Consider the following 18,309-nt stretch of genomic DNA (forward strand, 5'->3'; position numbering starts at 1 on the left):
CTAGTCAGATAAGGAGAAAATGGCATCTTATTGTTTTAATTTGTGTTTGTTAGGCCACTAGTGATATTAAACATGATTCTCAAGACTAGAGAATATATAGAGCATAAAGATAGAAGTTGTGCCCTGGCTGGTGTGGCTCACTGGATTAAGCACCGGCCTGCAAACTAAAGGGTCACCAGTTCAGTTCCCAGTCAGGGCACGTGCCTATGTTATAGGCCAGGTCCCCAATTGGGGGCATGCGAGAGGCAACCACACATTCATGTTTCTCTCCCTCTCTTTCTTCTTCCCCCCTCTCTAAAAATAAGTAAATAAAATATTTTAAAAAATATATAGAAGTTGTCATTTTCACAGTAGTTTAAACTTATTTTTCAATATTAGCTAAGTCTTAAAAATAGTAAATTTTAAGTTGTCTTAGTTTTATAGTGTTGTTCTGTGCATTCAGTTGTCGATCACAACTTTCTTAGTAAGATTCTCTACTTTGACAGTTATGTTTAGTAGTATTTTTCTACTTTCTTTTTTAAAGAGCTCTTAAAAATATGGTCTTATTTGCCTGTGATAACAGAAGGGGCTCAGACATTATCATGAGCAGTTTTTTTTAATAAGTGTTTTAGTACAGAACAGTGAAGAATGATTTGTAATAGGCTATATAATCAGCTGTGAATTAAATCTGTAGCCCATTCAGCTTAACATCTTAATTTTGGCCTCTAATGTATGTTAAACTCTTTATCTAAAATGGCCTTGAGGATTAATAACCCAGCAAATATAAGTTTTTAAGATAGGGTTAGGCTGTGACTGACTGCAGAAACGGCAGCACTGTTTCCCCTAAATCTGCCAAGATAGTAGTTTTTATTTTATTTTATTTTTTTAAATAATTATGTGCTAAAGGTTCTAGACACTCATTGATCTTTTCCCAGGCTGCCCAATTGGTATAACATTTCCTTGGAGCCAACTCACACTGGGCTCCACTCATTCCTGAAGAAGCTCTTCACGAGGATTTGCTTGGAAGCAGAGTCATTCTGGCCCCGGGTTGCTGGAATGGTTCAGCCAGGCCCATGCTTTACATCTGTCTCGAAGCCTGGCCCTCCACAGAAAACATTGTTCCCCTGCAGCCCCCTCAGATGCTTGTCACCCTTTCTTACTTGCTGTGGCTGCTTCTCAGCCATTACTCCTCCCTCTTTATGGAGATACCTTTGGCTTTTTTAAGGTTCATACCCTCTGGCAATACTGTCTTCCCTTTGTGGTTTTCATCTTTCCACCTACTGGACTTTCTGTTCATTCACAGAGGATTTCTGAAGCCCTAGTAACTATAAATGCCCTAATCTCTTAGAAATTAAAGAGATCAGGAAACTCAATTTTTACTGTATACATCCTTGTAGCCACACTTCAGATTTCTGTAATGCCAGAGTACCAGTTACATGCGCAGAGAATTTATGATGAAAACCAATGATTCAGTCATGTTCATATTCTTGCTATAGTGAAGAATATGAATTTTCTCTTTGTGAACTGTACTAGGAAAATGTCTCATTTGTTAACTACTGTATGAAAGTACTTGGTTGAGATTCCAGACTTTTGCAGTGCAAAGATGGCTCAAGGCCTGCGGAAGTCTAGTCTGCATCATTCTCATTCCAAGGCAAGAGAAGACATGCATGGAGAATTCTAGTTTTAAAAAAGGAATCAGAGATGACTCCAAATGGAATAAACCCACAATAGGAAATAGGAGGAAAATTAAGAAAATCCTAACTCATTCCTCTGTGTGAATAGAGAAGATGGAGGAGAATCCAAAATAAAATCAAAGGAAATTCTGATCAGAAGAGCACATACTCACTATGAGGGAGAACAAAGACCCAAATCTAGACACAGAGGAGATTTCTGAGTGTCAAACATAAACCATACATCCACACATCACACATATGCGCACACACACATCGGGTTTGCATCAGACTTCTGTGCAGTACTAAAGGCCAGAAGGCAGTAGAGAAATGTCTAGAGGCTAGAGCCTTCTGAGTAAAATAGATGCCACAGCCAAGCTGTTGTTCACTTGTGAATTTATGGGGAAAGTCAGAATAAAAGAAGCAGCATTGAACAGTGAAACCAGGAAAGCATAGAGTACATGCCAGATACTTCCTGTTAATCTTTTTAAAATTAAATTTTAGGAAAAAGTCTTTAAAAAACAAATGTAATTTTTAAACTACAGTAATGTGGACCATAGGTAATTCTAATAAAATTGAATTTGTTTTAATTATAAGAAAAAAGCCATGTAATTTTTAGATTTCTAATTTCAAGTGAGGCAAAGGAGACTTAAATAATATAATGAATGATAGGAAAAAATGGAAATAGCGAGAGTGTGTAAAAAACAAAGAATGAGAACAAAAATAAGACCAAATATATTAAGTATCATAATAAATACATACATTGGATTAAATGTTCTTATTAATACCATGACACCCTTGTCCAAACCATAAAGGAAAAAGGAGGATAGATTTAACTTTTTAAGAAAGTGTATTTATCCAGAGACCATTAATAGAACTAAATGATAAACCACAACTTGGGAAAGAGTTTTATAAAATATGTGATAGGATAATTATCTGTGATATGTAAAAACCCTTACAAATTGAAAAAGGTGTCTCCATAAGAATATTCAGTGTGCCCTGGCTGGTGTAGCTCAGTGGATTGAGTGCAGGCTGCAAACCAAAGGGTCGCTGGTTCGATTCCCAGTCAGGGCACATGCCTGGGTTGCAGGCCAGGTCCTCAGTAAAAGGGAAATGTGAGAAGCAACCACACATTGATGTTTCTCTAACTCTCTTTCTCCTTCCCTTCCCCTCTCTAAAAATAAATAAAATCTTAAAAAAAAAAAAAAAGAATATTCAGTGTTAGGGAAGTTGTGCCAGGAAAGCACATTCGGATAACTTTTCTGGAGTTCAGTTAATGGATTTTTGCAAAGATAGAGTTGCAAGAATGGTCCTCTCAGAGTTGTTTATAATAATGGAAATTAGAAGCAACTCCAATATTTAACATTGCAGCTGACTTAAGTGATTTATAACGTCCCATATAATGGAGTACTCTTCAGCCACTTCAAAAAAATCATGTAGAAATGATTATTGAATATGATGAAGTTACTAGTCCATTAAATAAGAAATCCATAAATTACAAAACAACATGTGAAGTATAATGCTGTTTTTATATAAATTTAAATATTTATATATGTATATAGATTTGCATGGGAAAAAAGTTTGGAATGAAGTATTCCAAAATGTTTACGGTAGTTACAGTTACTATACAAACGAGGAAAGGCTAGTGAGGAAGCTGGGATTGTTACTGTTTAAACATTGTGGAAAAGGAATTAAGTAAACTTGAGTAAACTGAAGAAAGGTATATATAAACTTGGAGAATGGTGTGGGATGCTTTTGTTTTTTATCCATGATCAAGATATTTTAGGTTTCTTAATTCCAAAATTGAACTATAAAATATGAGATCAGATTTATCTCATCAGATATTCTTTTCTATGTATTTTTGAACAACTAAAAACAAAACTGAGTAGACCTTAAATGTAGAAATAGATATATCGCATGTAGTAGATACACAGTGTTGTTTCTGAAATTGTTTTTTTTACAAAGAAGGTGGCACAAGCAGCTATATCCTAACAAAATCTATATTTTTGATTTGTCCTTCTGGGCTTTCTTCCTTACTCTCTTGTCAACAGCTCACTTAGAGTGGGGATTTTTGCTTTCTCTGAAGTTTGGCCACACCTAAGAGTTGCCCATTATATAGTAGATTTCACTTATTTAAGCTACGTTACTGATTCCAGTTTCCTCCTGATCAGTTTTTGCATCAGAAGTGTGGAGAGTTTGTTGTCATCATCAACTAAGTGCTTGCTATGTGTCAGGTGTTATTCCAAGGACTTCATACTGAGCAGCTCCTTAACCATCCCAATAGCCCTTGAAAGGGTACAGTTATCCGCATTTTGTCAGTGAGGAAACAGACAGCTGTATAACTTGCCCAAGACAGGAAGTAGTGGAGCCAGGGATTTGGCTTTAAAGTTACTGATACCACCTGCTACATTATCATGCTTCATTTTATTGGTTTTCATGTTGCTTTACTTTATAATACCTTTAGCTAACAACTAGCAGGTATACTACAAGCATTAGCAACTATTTGCAAAATTATTTATGTTGGTATTCTAGAATTACAATCAAGACGTCTAGAATCACAGCCAGATGTCTCCAGAAAGGTTTGGGATTCTCTGGTGTGAAAATATTTCTTTTAATAGAAATGCAGTTGCTTAAGGTAACCCAGTATAATATGTGTATGAGAAAACATTATTTTTGGTTAATTCTTTTGATATAATTTTCTATAAAATATGAATTGTTAAATTTTCAAATAAAACTGACAGACTTCATGCCCTCATAACTGCACTGAAGTTAGACCATCAAAGAGAAATATTTATCTTTAAGGGGAAAAGAGGCTTGTCAATTTCCCTGATTACAGAGGATTAAGAGTATAGGGATTGAGTAAAATTTGACCTTGGATGGAAAGATGGTTTTGTGAAGTCTGATTCATTTTGGAGGCAGCTTAGAGATAGAGACTAAAGCATGGCTTTCCATACTGATTGTTGAAAAAAATTTAGGTGGATTCTGTACACACTGCCACATTTATGTTATATATTTATGACTTCTCTTTATCACGAGTGACACATTTTCATGCAATAGAAATATGGAACAAGCACTATTAAAACAGTAATGTATGTTGAATTTTAATTATATCTATGTGTATACATATAATTAAATCATAGTATATATCTGTGATTTCAGACCTTACAGCAGTCTTTATGGAATTTCAATTGAAGGCTAATGACTGAGATGTTCTCTTCAAAATGTTACTTGTAGAAGAAATTTTATTTCACGTATATTCAGTGTACATGTATCATAGCCTACATAAGTATCCGGTGTCTCTGAGGAGTGGTGTATGTGCACAGTGACCACCAAAGCGCCCTACGGGCAGATGACTTGGTGGCTGTGGTTTAGGAAGAGCCTTCAGACGGGACTCGGAGGAGGGGCGCTCTTTCTCACAAAGGCCTTAAAATGACATCGATGTGCGCGTGGGGCAAGTGGAGGTGGCTGAGTTCAGAGACTGGGATGCCTTCCTCCCCGTATCTTCTCATTTGACAAATTTTAAAGTAAATTATTCTCTTTATTCTCCTTTATTTATGTTATCCTCCACCAATGAATATTGCTTGTTTTATTAAATCTTTTGTTTTGCTACAATGACTTGAGGGGGCCAGCTCCTAACAACAGAGGCTTTGACAAAGCACCAGAGGATTCTGTTAAAAAGTTGTGTTTCGTAATTGTAGTTGTCGTGTCAGAGCCTGACTGACTTGGAGCTGAAGGATTTTTGTGAGATGAGTAGCTGTGCCAGCAGGGACCCAAGTCTCCTGGGCTGGCCGCGCTCTCATTAAGATTTGCCGCTAGCAGTGGCGGTGTTCAGCATGTATGTGACGTGCATTCTGTTATTGTATGCTTGGCTTGTCAGCCTGCAGCTTTCTGACACTCACTTATGTCACTCTTTATTCAGAGAGGAAGAAGCTTTTGATAATTTGACAAGACAAGCTCTTAAACGATCTAGGTCATGGCCTTCACTGTCTGTGATTGTGAACATATTTCCTGAAAGCCCTGTCACTCATCACAGCTACATTTTCTCCCGGGGAGCCACAGGCCTGTCCTGGTCTCTTGTCAGCTCATACATTTTGGTTATTCATATACCAAATACAGTACTGGGGTGGGGTTTTTTTTTCTTCCCTTTTGCAAATGCTAGCATGTTAGTAAGGCTAATCCTTTCTCCTGTGCTGTGTTCCCAGCAGGGCTGCGTTCAAGGGCTCTCTCTAGTACAAGGCAGACAACTGGCCAAGGGGAGCTGAGGAGGAGGAAAGGCCGCTTAGTGCTGTTTTTGTGTTTGTTCATTGTTGTGGAAATACGAGGACTGGTGGCGAGGGCCTTGTCTGTTGAGCACTTGAGCCTTGGTCTGCTGTCAGGGGCTGTTTAAGGTTGAGTGTTTTATTTTCTTTGATGTTCACATTTGAGAATAGGGAAGTGGGAATTAAACAACAGATGCACTAAGCCGTTGTTCTGTTAAAACAGTAATTAGCACCTGATAAAATTCAATATGGGTCGAAATGCACAGCATAAACTCTCAATTCATCCGGGGTGGCAAACTGTGTTGATTCATCTTCGAAATTTATGAATAATAACACTCAGTTATCCGTGTATGGTTTATTATACAAAACACAATAGAGGGGGAAACTGGTTGGGAAAAGTTGGCAAACAAGGTAGAGCGTTGCTAAAGCAGATGTCCAAGCGCACTTTGTGTGTTTTCGGCAGTGAGACTTGAGGAGGCCCTCCGGGGTTGCCATCCATCTAAGTGCCCTTGCGGTGAGGTCACCAGAACAATCTGTGACACAGTTCTGTTTTAATAGCTTGTAGCATTTTTATCTTAGATGAGTTCCACAGCAGACTGGGCACTCTCTTTCAGTTTTTTTAAATAGTTTTTAGAGTTTCGGTTATAATGGTAATCCTCTTGCTATAGACGTTACTGTGGCTTCTTATTTGATTTAAAAAAAGAAAAATGTGTGCAGTGACGAAGGAAGTAAAATGAAGTAGAAGCCACGGCCATAAAAAGATGGAACATTTAAAAAATTCATTACCAGTACGGTTATATGTCATATTTAGAAATAAAGATGTGTACTTTCTGTTGGCACCTATTTTGAAGTGGGAAATATTTCTTTACTTCTTTTAACTTTACATAGAAATATATGATATAGAAAAGAGTAAAATGAAACTGCATGGGAATGTTGGCTGAAAGTACTTAGGAGTCAGTCAAGTAGGATTTTTTAAATTGTAATACTATTGTCTACTAAGAGAAAAGAAGTTTCACGTCTCTCACTACTAGTTTTTATATTAGCCATCATCTTCATGTACAGAGCAATCAGATGATTGTTCAAAAACCAAGTAATTCTTTCTTTTATTACTGAATTGCTGCCACACAAATAAAGGTCCCATGGCGGAGTGGCAGTCTGCCAGTGTATGGCAACCCAGTGATTGCGATTTTTCAACCGTATTATTCTGAGGATACTGTGCTAATCAAGAACTACCCATAACTAATGTATAAATAACTGCTTGTTTACAGTCACCCCACTGAAATTATATATACACAGAAAAAGCTTATGATAGAAGGTACGAAATGAATGCTTCAAGAAATATTGTACATTAGGTATTTGTATGCAAGTGTTCATAAAAATAGTTATTTTTATATATCCTTAAGAACTTCTGGAACCTACAGGTTTGTGGCTGTCGTTTGCTACCTACCATGATCTTTGCCTTCTGAGGCGGATTTCTGTTTTTTTAAAACTAGTCTTCCTTTGATCAGTGTTGTTCATCCTTAAACCACTGTGTGTAAGTGGCTTTATTGAGTCAGACACTTCGCATAAATATGACATTTAAATTGGAAAGCTGACCACTAAATAGTCTAATTTCCACACCTGTCTTTAGACAGTTGCACAGGGTAGTTAAGCTTAAAAAGCATAATGTATAAAATATTCAGCATATTTGGGTCATAATCTACTCTTTTGTCAAATCACTTATGATGGTATAATCAGAAATTTGCTGTTAAAAGTTATTTTCTAAATTGTCACCACACCTATATTTTTAGATGATATAAATTAGATTTGTTAGTTTTATCACTACCCTGAAAAGCAAATGAGTCAGGGATGACTGATCGGGTAAAGAATTGTTTCAAAGTGCATGTCAAAGATTATAAGGAGTTTTAAAAGACTTAAGTCATTCTAATTTTAGGCATGCATATGTGTGTATATATACACATTTTCACACAAACGCTATAAATTCACACTTGAAGTATTGCCACTTGGTGGTTTAATTTATTAAAACCATTGCTATAATATAGTTATTTTACAAAATATGTTCTGTCGTCAACTATTCATAAAGAACTGGGTTAGGAAGAGTGTCTCTCCTTAACAGAGTCATAATTCAGGTTCAAGGAAAGAAGATTTATCCGTAAGAAAATATCCCCTAAGTGATTTTGTTGTTGCTGCTGCTGCTGTTTCTTTTTGGTTTTTAACTATTCTGGTTTCAGTAAATCCATCTTTTACAAAATTATTGACGTTTCATTGGGTTTTTTAAGTTGTATCTCTACAAATATAAAGATGGAAGAGACTAGACTTTTAAGGGAAAAGACATGGACTTTAGATTCTTGAGGTATTGTTTTACTTTAATTCTCTTTTTACCCTATGTCACAGAGGAGCAAAGGTTAGAAAGCAATTAGGTAAAAGATGGCAACAGACATCAGAAATACATAACCACAGTGAGGTCTTCTAAAAAGCAGTTGCTATTAAATTGTTTTCTATCATACTAGCAAAGTTCAAAATGTTCTTTTAAAAGGTGTACTTGGTGAGTCTTACTGATTTGGACTGCTGCTGTTCATTTATCGGTTTAACTGAGTTATGGCTCTTAATCACATCTTAGTGCCCCAAACTTCTAACCCAAGAAGAGAAAGAGAGAGAGAAAACTTTGTTACTGGCTTTCTGACAATGGCAGGGAGTGTGTTAAAGCAGTGTAAAATTCAATTAAACTGTCTAGCCAGGTTTTTGAAGCTGAAATGCAGACCCTTTCTGTTAAGCTTCTTATTTTCCTGTGACCGACACCAGTGGATGCTGGGTTATGCCAAAACCAACAGGCTGTAAAGTACCTTGTTTCATGCTCCCAGCTGATCAATATTTTTATTTTCCAGGCTTGCCCAGAAATCTGGAGGCAGTATCACCTAACGGTGAGTAGAAACACCTTTTTTATTTTCCCCGAGACCTAGCCCATTTACCCTTCTCTGAACTGCTGACCATAAAATACAGACAAGCATCTTCTACTGGAAGATAATCAACATCTGAAGAGGTTTTGCACTGAAACAGCAATAATACACTTTTTCTCCCCTCCCCTGCCCACTGCTCTATCCTTTATCTCTTGTTCCTAAAAGATGTGGATTGTTTTTTTGTTACTCACATCATGTAACAATTACCTCATGGTGTCTCTCAGTCTTCCCAAACTATATTTGTTAAATCAAAGAGGGAAAGTTACGATAGGAGCCATAAAAAATAATAGTAATCCAGTGTCTAATATGTTGTATTTTATCTACAGTCTATAAGCATACAGTCCCCTTTACCTTCCATTATCAATTTTCCAGCTTTACCGAAATAGTTACATCTATTTTTTAATCAAACTAGACAAAGCTTAGTGTATCTTCCCTACAGAGCAATGCAAGTGTTGCATCCTTAAGCCCTTCTTGGCTTATTCAACGTGTATAAATATCTGCTTGATACCATTCAAGTTACTCAGTTCTCCACTGTCCTTTTCTTGTGGTTTTAGGCTGAGTAGAAGCAGAAAACTGTCATGGAGTCATTTGACTAATGTTCAGTATCATGAAGTCAGTTATTTCTAATATTCAGCATAAGTAATTTCAATAATTCACTGTAGCCTTACTAGTCATTTTATATGTATTAAATATATTGTGCTGAGCAATAGACAACAAAAATTACTCTTGTAATTACACAAACTACGTAAAAGCTGTTTTCTTAAGTTTTAAGTACTAAAAAGTTTTCTTTATGGAAAACAAGTAGTAAAAATAGAAAGGGCAGCGTTTTTACCAGATATGTCTTCTTATTGCTCTCTTGTTTGGGGAATAAAAGCTAAACCAATGAGTAGACTCATCCTGCCAACATGTCTTCCACAGGTCCAGGAAGCAAGGAATACTATCGGGTGTTTTGTTTCTACATTCTGCTATCTCTGTTTAATTTATTTAAAGATTCCTAGTAGAAAGTTGTAATTCATCAACTGTCTCTTAATTCCAAATTGGGTTTTCTTAAAATCTTTAGTGTAAAACCAAAAAATATATATATATACACACACACACACACATCAAACAAAATATGTTACCAAATATATACACACACACATAACCAAATATTTTAAAGATGTAACTTACATGACTACATTATATCTGTTTATGTGTGACTTCTTTTATCCTAACATGCTGTGGTGAAATTCTTATAGCCTAGACTTGATTGGAATCCAATCATATATTATACTTACAAGATCACAGTCACTGTATAGCATTTTTTTATCAGAGCGTTCATTAAGCACATTAAGTAATAAATGGCCTAATGGATTTGACAGTGCATTTCTTTTCCCTGAACTAGAGAATCCCAATCTTGAAAACCGGAAGTGCCAGCAGTGCTGATTTTACAGGCACTCCTTTCATTATTTGCCCCTGTGGTCCTTTCTGTAACTCTCTTAGAAGACTAGACATTGGTATCTAGTATAACAAATGTTTGGAGGTTTGTTTAATAGTATAGCTTTTAAAAATATATGAATTGTAAAAAGAATAGGAAAAATTAATGAAACAAAATCAATTAACTTGGAGAGAATTACAGTATCTTCTATCTGTGGGTACAATGAACTCATTTTGAAAATCCATTTGTCTCAATCTAGAATCCTGATTAATTTTCAAAATATAGTAGCAACTATCACCATTCATAATTATCATGTTTAAATTAATAACTAGGAATAGTTTACAAATATAAATGCCAAATTTGTATATTAATAAGTATATGCACATATATGTCAATTCAGATAAAATAAAATAAATAATTATCTACGGAGGCAGTACCCAGATGTTTACAATTATGCAGTGTTTAATTCTGAATGGAAGCAGAGCGCACGGCAGCGAGGCTGCCGTCTCCAGCTCCTTCCCAGGCGATGGACTGCCATCTATTGACAGGTAGAAGCCCTCACAGGTGCAGTGGCATCGTCAGAGGGAGTGGTGGCCGAGCGTGAAGCCTAGGTTAGAACTGCTGCTGCGTCTTGATTTAAACCAGTCTTCTGAAAACTCTGGAAATGTTACACTTAATAATGGGTTAATTTCTTTTTCTAATCAAAAAGTGTCCAATTCTTACCCAAAATGAACTGTGCTTTTGGCTCCGGGGTTGAGGGGTTGATGAGTATATTCAGTTTGGAAATGTTTATTTGCATTTAGGAACTTCTCCATTGCTTTTATCTGCCTTCCAATCAGGAAGACTAGAAGGACATTTACACAAGCAAGAGTGTAGCAAATATAAGTTCAAGTCTATCCAGGAAACACTTTCTTTAAAAATTAAAAATAAAACTGAAATTAAAAAGCCTAGAGTTAAACAGAGTATTGTTTTTCAAACACGTAAGAAAGGTGGTGAAGTTGATTGGTACAAGTGGACTGGTGAAATGTTCCAAATCAAAAATTTCTTCAAACACATTCTAAAAAAAGAGACGTGTTCACTATTCTTAGCAATTTTGTGAGAGCTCAAATAAACCCTTCTTAACAATTGATATCTGAATAGAACAGCTTTTCAACCAACTTGACTTGACTTCACTACATTAATAAAGAATAAGACCATTATTCTAAAGGGTACATGCTAATAAAATTCTAAAACACTACCTATGTTTCTATATAGATATAGTACATATGTGCTATTTGGCTACATCATTTTTCTTGATATATCTTAATAGCTATAAAATTGCCATATAATTAATGACTTTAGATTATCACTTTGGAGACCTGCATGGGAAAAAGAAAAAATAAGATTTTTATTTATTATTTAATTTAGCAATTAAATAATTTTCTCAAATAATTTATGTATTTACCTCCTTCAAAATGTTCATAAAGTTTTTTTAAATCTTCAGTATTATAGCACTGCTCTTGTATTTTAATTTATTAAATTTTCAAATTTTGGTTAATGCCTGACTTTGAATATTCTTTTTCATTTTTCAGATAACTCATTCTAGATAAAAATTTTCCCTCTTTAACTATTCAAAAAGGAAAGCCCCTTCCCCCACCCCTGTCATTTCTAGTCTCATTTATATTAAAAATCCTGGGCCAAAATGGCTACCAACAGAGTGTTACAACCAACAGGATTTTTAACCAGTAGAGGTGATAATTTGACATGCTTTGGGCATTTTGTTAATCCTGATTTCAGTCTATTTAAAAAAGTAACTACGAGTTTGCTGTTCGGGGGCTGTATGTGTGAAGAACCAAAAAGGACAATACATGTTTTATGTGTGATTTTGCCCCTGGATTTCTTTGTGTGCATTGTTAAAATGTGTTACAATTTTCCTACCTTTCATTTTAACCTCAAACTTTAAGCAGAAAGCAAATGTAATTCTTTTGGGAAGAATTACATTTTAAATGTTTCTTTATATCTAATCTTTGGAATGCCTAGAATTCATACTTCAAAAGTCAAGTACTTGCTGTCAGGAAATGGGGAGTGAAGTTTCCTTCCCTTGTTTGCGAGCCTAGAAAAGGCTGGTGACCAGGGGGTTAATAGGAGTCTTACCTGAACTAGTTGAATGCCAGAGTGTATCTTACGGACCAAAAGAAAGGAATAAGAAAATGGAATTTGACTGTGAGGCTATAGCTATACAGAGGAGTCTTTATCCTGCAATTATGTTGTAAGACAGGGTAACTGTTTTCTAGTTGCCTAATACTAAAATGTAGTTTTTTTGTAAGTTAAAATGTGAAATAGAATTTCAAAAAGTCATCCTCAAGCCAGGATTTTTTCTTTTCATGAAAAAAAGAAAACCCTCTTTTAATCGGATATATGTTCGGAATCTTAAAGCTCTCTGAGAACTCCTTAGCCACATACACGGTACTGCAAAACCCATGAGAACCCACTGTACATGGTGGGTGTCAAGTGATAGGTGTCGCGCGTGTGTAAGAAAACAGAACTGGTTACATACTGTGTATTAAAATATTAAATAGCTCCAAAATACAGTGAGGACTAGGCCTCTCTCTATTTTGGAATTATTTAAATCAACTTTTTAAAAAATTTTTTAGAGATTTTATTTGTTTTTAGAGAGGTGGAAGGGAGGAAGAAAGAGAGAGAGAGAAATATTAATGTGTGAGAGATACGTTGACCCATTGCCTCTAACACGCCCTCAACTGGGGATCTGGTCCACAACCCAGACATGTGCCCTGACCAGGAATAGAACCTTCAACCTTTGAGTTCTCAGGCCAACACTCAATCCACTGAGCCACGCAGGGCTAAATCAACTTTTTCTTTGTACAGTTTTTTGAGGACTGGCCTCAGTTATCCTAAAGTAACACTTTTATAAATTAATTTCTTTTGGTAGTTCACTTCCTTGCCAACTTCCTCAAGACCTCAAGACCAAGGAGTACTCTTGTTTACCTTGTAGATTTCTTTCCTCTATATCAGACACGCCCACTTCCAGGTTTGGGTTAGTTAAGTGTTGCCATTGAGATGTTACATTTACATCTCTGTCAAATTTTGAAAGATTTAGTTTTCATTAAAAATACCCATAGTACTAAAACACTGTTGAGGTGTGAATGGAATTGTGCTCAGATGTATTAGCAGGCACGTGACTGTTTTGTGGTACCTCAGGGCCATCTGAAGGAAAAGAATTTTCTGAATAAGCACTGATAACTTATTTTCTGTGATAACAGAGATAGAAAATACATTTGGACAGGGACTAAAATTTTTAAGATTTTTTGAATGGAAATTTTATGTGAATACTTCCATGTTTATTTATTTGTTCTTAAAGAATTTAGTGCGAATATTTTGCTGGCAGTTTTTTTTACTTGAATCTTACAATGTTTTGAGTTTAGTGTAAAAGATAATTACTACATTTACAGAGCAGGTCAACTGATTTTTTTTAATCTTTATTTCTGCTGGCATGTTGGACCACATCTTGCCAGAACTTATCATTCGAAGCAATTGGAAAATGCAATTTCAAAGCAAATGAAACCTGGAATTATCAATCTCAATAAATGAGATTCATTTAAAAATAAATACAATTTGCCAAATCATCAAAAAGCAATTTTCTAAAGGTTCTGTAAAAGAGGAAGAAAGCGAATATTGTGAATTATAAATGCACATGTTATTTTTCCTTTCACAGTGTTTCCTCAGACATTTAAACGATTTGTATACAAACTTATTTTTGAATGGGGTAAAATAAAATTATTTCTTTTCATACATAATTTATTTCTATTTATTGAAGTACATGAAAGAACCTTCATATTTTCTTTTCAAACAAATACTGAGGTGTCATCCCATTCAGAGAAATTCCCAACTTAATTGATTTTCAGTATTTTAACGAAGAAAGGAATTTGTTTTAAATGGGAAATCAATGTGGCATATTCTGAGCAGATTTTTTCTTGTGTTAATGTATTTAAATAATATCAATGCTTTACGACAATTTTAATATAGATTTAAATGTTTCAGGTTATCAAGCAATGAAAAGGATACATGCACAATTAGAAAACATTCATTATAAACATTTGGCCTAGAAGCAGCTATGTTTTTGCCACCTTCTAAATACCATTAATGTTCTAATCACCCATTGCCGTGGTTTCTGTTCATTTTTTATGTAGTACATGTTGGTCAATAATAAACTAATTGAACGAGACTCTACTGTAAACAGTAACTTTTCTTTATTTGGTAAAAAAAAAATGTTTCTGTGCTTTTTTGTCTTCCCCTTAGGGGCTGGGGGCAAAGACTATCACATTTCAGACATACATTTACTGTTTGGGCCTCAAGTTTACTTCTATTTTAAAAGTTTAAAGAAACTGTTGTTGTAGATTTCATTCTGTCATCTATTAACAAATGTCTCTCCTGAGGAGGATAAAAGAAAATGACTTTCCGGACTCGACAGGGTCCTTTTTCTCTGTTTACCTTTGCTCACAAAGGGATTATAGCCAGCCATTACAGGGGCAGTTCCTTCCTGGTTGGTAAGTTTTGTGGTGATTAAATTCTTCTTCTAAGTATTTATGATCTTTTCTTTCTTCTTAAGAAACACATTATTCATATAATCTCAAAAGAAACTACTTTTTCACTCATAACTCTACACTTAAAGTGCTTCTATTCTGACAAAATGAATATAAACAGGTAGCCTGAGAATTTTCAAAGTTCATGCATTCTAACACTGCATAGTGTCTAACTGTAAAATATAGTTTAAAAATCTGGAATGGTGCCTATTCTTCATCATGTTAACTGTACATTGTGAACGTAGAAGTATTATGTAAAATAATGTTAGCATACTAGAGTGATTGATTTTCCTGTGTATTTTGAACAGGTGATTTATGCTGGTGCTTAAACAAATAGATACCAGGTGGTTCCAGCTTGTCATACTCTTCTCTGGATGTTTCAGTGGAAGTAATAAAAGTAGCTAATGCATACTGGACCCACGGCATTTGTGTTGAAACATTTCTTTTAGCAGTTAGCATGTGAAGACATGACAGAGGCCTGGCAAATGACAGTAACCCCTAGTGAGTTTAAGTATTTAAGAGTCACTTAGACTCTGGCAGTCACAACCAGCCATGACCTTTAAGGGTGCTGGCTAGTCATTTGAATGTTCTGCAGGAAAAGACCCTGAAAGAGTCCCTTGGCTTGTTGACATGAACGGTCTCTGAACTCCCTCACATTGTGTTTCCTGTTGTGGTATAAACCGCAGTAGCAAATTTAAGTTGAATTAAGTTTATAGTTTTAAAACCTAAATCTCTTACATGGCCACGAGTTAATGAGTGGATCAAAGCCATCAGATTTTACGCTCGGTTCATTTGCCAGTTGGTCCCTACACGCCCAGAAGTCATGGGTGCTGCATTATTGTGCCTCTGTGTTCTCTTCCAGACATTTTGAACTTGGCCGTGGTCCTCCGAGACCAACGTTTCTGGTTTTCTTAGATACATCAAAAATATTATAAGGCCCTGGCTGGTGTAGCTCAGTGGATTGAGCGCAGGCCTGCGAACCACACAATCGTGGTTCGATTCCCAGTCAGGGCACATGCCTGGTTGCAGGCCAGTTCCCAGCAGGGGACCCAGGAAAGGCAACCATACATTGATATTTCTCTCCCTCTCTCCTTCCCTTCCTCTCTAAAGATAAATCAATAAAATATTTAACAAAAATTATAAGGAGAAAAATGCTCCATTTTTAGAGAGCATTTAACCAAAAAAAAAAAAAACCCTTAATATCTTTAGAATTAAAATAGCCTTTACCTTAATTGGTATATTAATATCCTGGTAAATCACTTCAAAAACAAGAATTGTTTCATGGGAATGTTCAGAAATAAGCTTTATAAAAAGAATTCACAGGTGTGAGTTAATTTGTAATAAAGTTATCCCATTATTTTCATTCCTTTTTTCAAAAATGATGTAAGACCAAATCTATTTGATAACTTTTATAAGGTCTTTATAATTTTATAATATGTCCTTGTCTATAAATACCCATTTTACAAAAATATTACATGCCTTTTCAGTTACGGGAACTAAGTTTTGGAGTGTTCCTTAAGTTTGTTTATATAATAAAATCTCAATTTTGTCTTTCTTGAATCTCTCCCATTTTCTTATTTTATAGTTATGCATATGCACATTCCCTTCTCATTTTACCGAAGTCCTTAGAAAAATATTCCATAAAATTGAGCTGGAGAGGGGAGGCTTATCTCTTAGGAAGTCACTAGGGAATGTGTTTGTTTGGGTTTTTTAATCACAATATAGGGAAAAGAAAGCCAGCTTTGGAATCTGACATTGGTTCAAAATCTGACCCTTTCATTTGCTACATGTGCAAACCTAGTTAAAATATTCATCTTTAAATCCTTGGTTTCTTGATCTGAAAAATGGGCATAAAACCTCCTAGAATTGTTGTTAGGAGGCAATGAGGTGGTAAATGTGGAGTACTTAACACAGTGCCTGGCCCAGAGCCCCGGTACAGCAAAGACACAGGCTCTCCCACCATCAGAGGCCGCCTCTGGATGAAGAGCGAGATACGTGATGTCTTTGAGAAGTCTGTTGCTTGCCTATGATGAGGAGATTCATAACGACCTCGTTACTCTCTGTCTCCTAAAACTGTTTCCGCCTTACAGTTATTGAAATTAAAATACTCACAAGCAGTGTTTTTTGTTAACAAAATTACTTACCTCAGTTTTTATTTTCTAATCATTTATGCTAGTCTTCTGTTCTACAAATGCAGGTGAGAAACTTTTAATCAAATATAGGAAACATTATTTTCTTAATTTTGCTTAAAATCATAAAGGCATTTAAGAGTATAGATCACAAAAAATCTTTAGGCTACTTCCTTTCCTAATGAAAATGTGTAAAATATATGTCATATAAAGATACAACTATACCATGTTGAAAAAATAGTTAATAAATATATAATTCTTAAACGGTAACTTCAATTTCATTTGAACATAGTTATCTATCACAAGCAGACAAAATTACATAGGTCTTTACTTCCTTTGTAAATAATGAGGATAATATGAAATTGAATGATTCTCACACACAAACACCAATGATAATACTTTCTGCTAGGGGTAGAGGGTTCATGTTCATCAGATGGGGAATGGAGCAAACAGTGTATCAGTTTCCGCACCTCAGGTTGAAGTGCCTCGAGCCTTCACACAACTGATGCCAGAAACCAGCCTGACCCCACATCGCAGTGGGGCGGGTTCCCACCCACAGTCCCCGGTGAGTCCAGCAAAGAGGCAGCGCAGAATGAAGCACTCTCTTGGTGCTTGGGATTTGTATTCTTCAAAGAGCGTTCCTACTTTGTTCTTTATTTTAAGACAAGCAAGAGCTGAGATGGAGCATATTGTAAGAGCAGAAAAGCATTACTTGCCCCCTTTAAACAGGTCCTTACAGCTGTGGAATCCCCTGCCTTTGTGACTGGTGGTTAAGAGCATTTTTCAGTAGAATAAGCAGGGTCAGGGTGTGGGGAGGGGGAGTTCTGTGTGTTGTAAGTCATGTGGAGTCATGGTAAAAATGGAAATCTCGGGGTTTAATTTTGATCCCCTGTGTATTAGATAATAAGTATAATAAAGGTATGGTCCTGTTAGTCCACATTTTTTTCAATGATGATTTATGTACAATTGTATGCTATATATGTAAGCAGATTTGAATATGTTAAAGACTTCATATGGTCAGAAGATGTTTATTCATGCGGATTCTGTGTTTCACAGTCCACCTCAGTAAACAGATAAAATATCCTGGGATTCACACATGCGTGTGTTCTCTTCTGCCTCTTCCTCCCGCATCCTGTCTCTTGCCCCCCTCATCTGTCCACCCTGCATCAAAGCTCGTGGTCCTTTTCCATCCATGTACTAAAAGGTTCTTTGTAAACCAGGCCATTTGTCCATCATTGTTTGGGGTGCAAACAGTGGTAAGAGACCCTGTCACCGATCCCGCGTGCTGTGAATGGCAGCTCCTCTCCGGACAATTGGC

At 35.9% G+C, this 18,309-nt stretch overlaps 1 protein-coding gene across 2 annotated transcripts in view; it reads left to right on the forward strand.

Moving 5' to 3' along the window:
- The window catches only part of ZCCHC7 (zinc finger CCHC-type containing 7), a 214,872-nt gene that overhangs the window by 182,758 nt on the left and 13,805 nt on the right, over positions 1-18,309 (forward strand). For both annotated transcript variants that reach the window (XM_037036012.1, XM_037036011.1), the window contains exon 6: positions 8,794-8,829. In XM_037036012.1, the coding sequence (XP_036891907.1) occupies positions 8,794-8,829 (36 nt within the window). The remainder of the gene's footprint in view (positions 1-8,793; positions 8,830-18,309) is intronic.

The sequence above is a fragment of the Sturnira hondurensis genome, unplaced genomic scaffold (assembly GCF_014824575.4).
Source record: "Sturnira hondurensis isolate 20B ecotype Veracruz unplaced genomic scaffold, ASM1482457v3 Scaffold0022566, whole genome shotgun sequence".
Lineage (NCBI taxonomy): Eukaryota > Metazoa > Chordata > Mammalia > Chiroptera > Phyllostomidae > Sturnira > Sturnira hondurensis.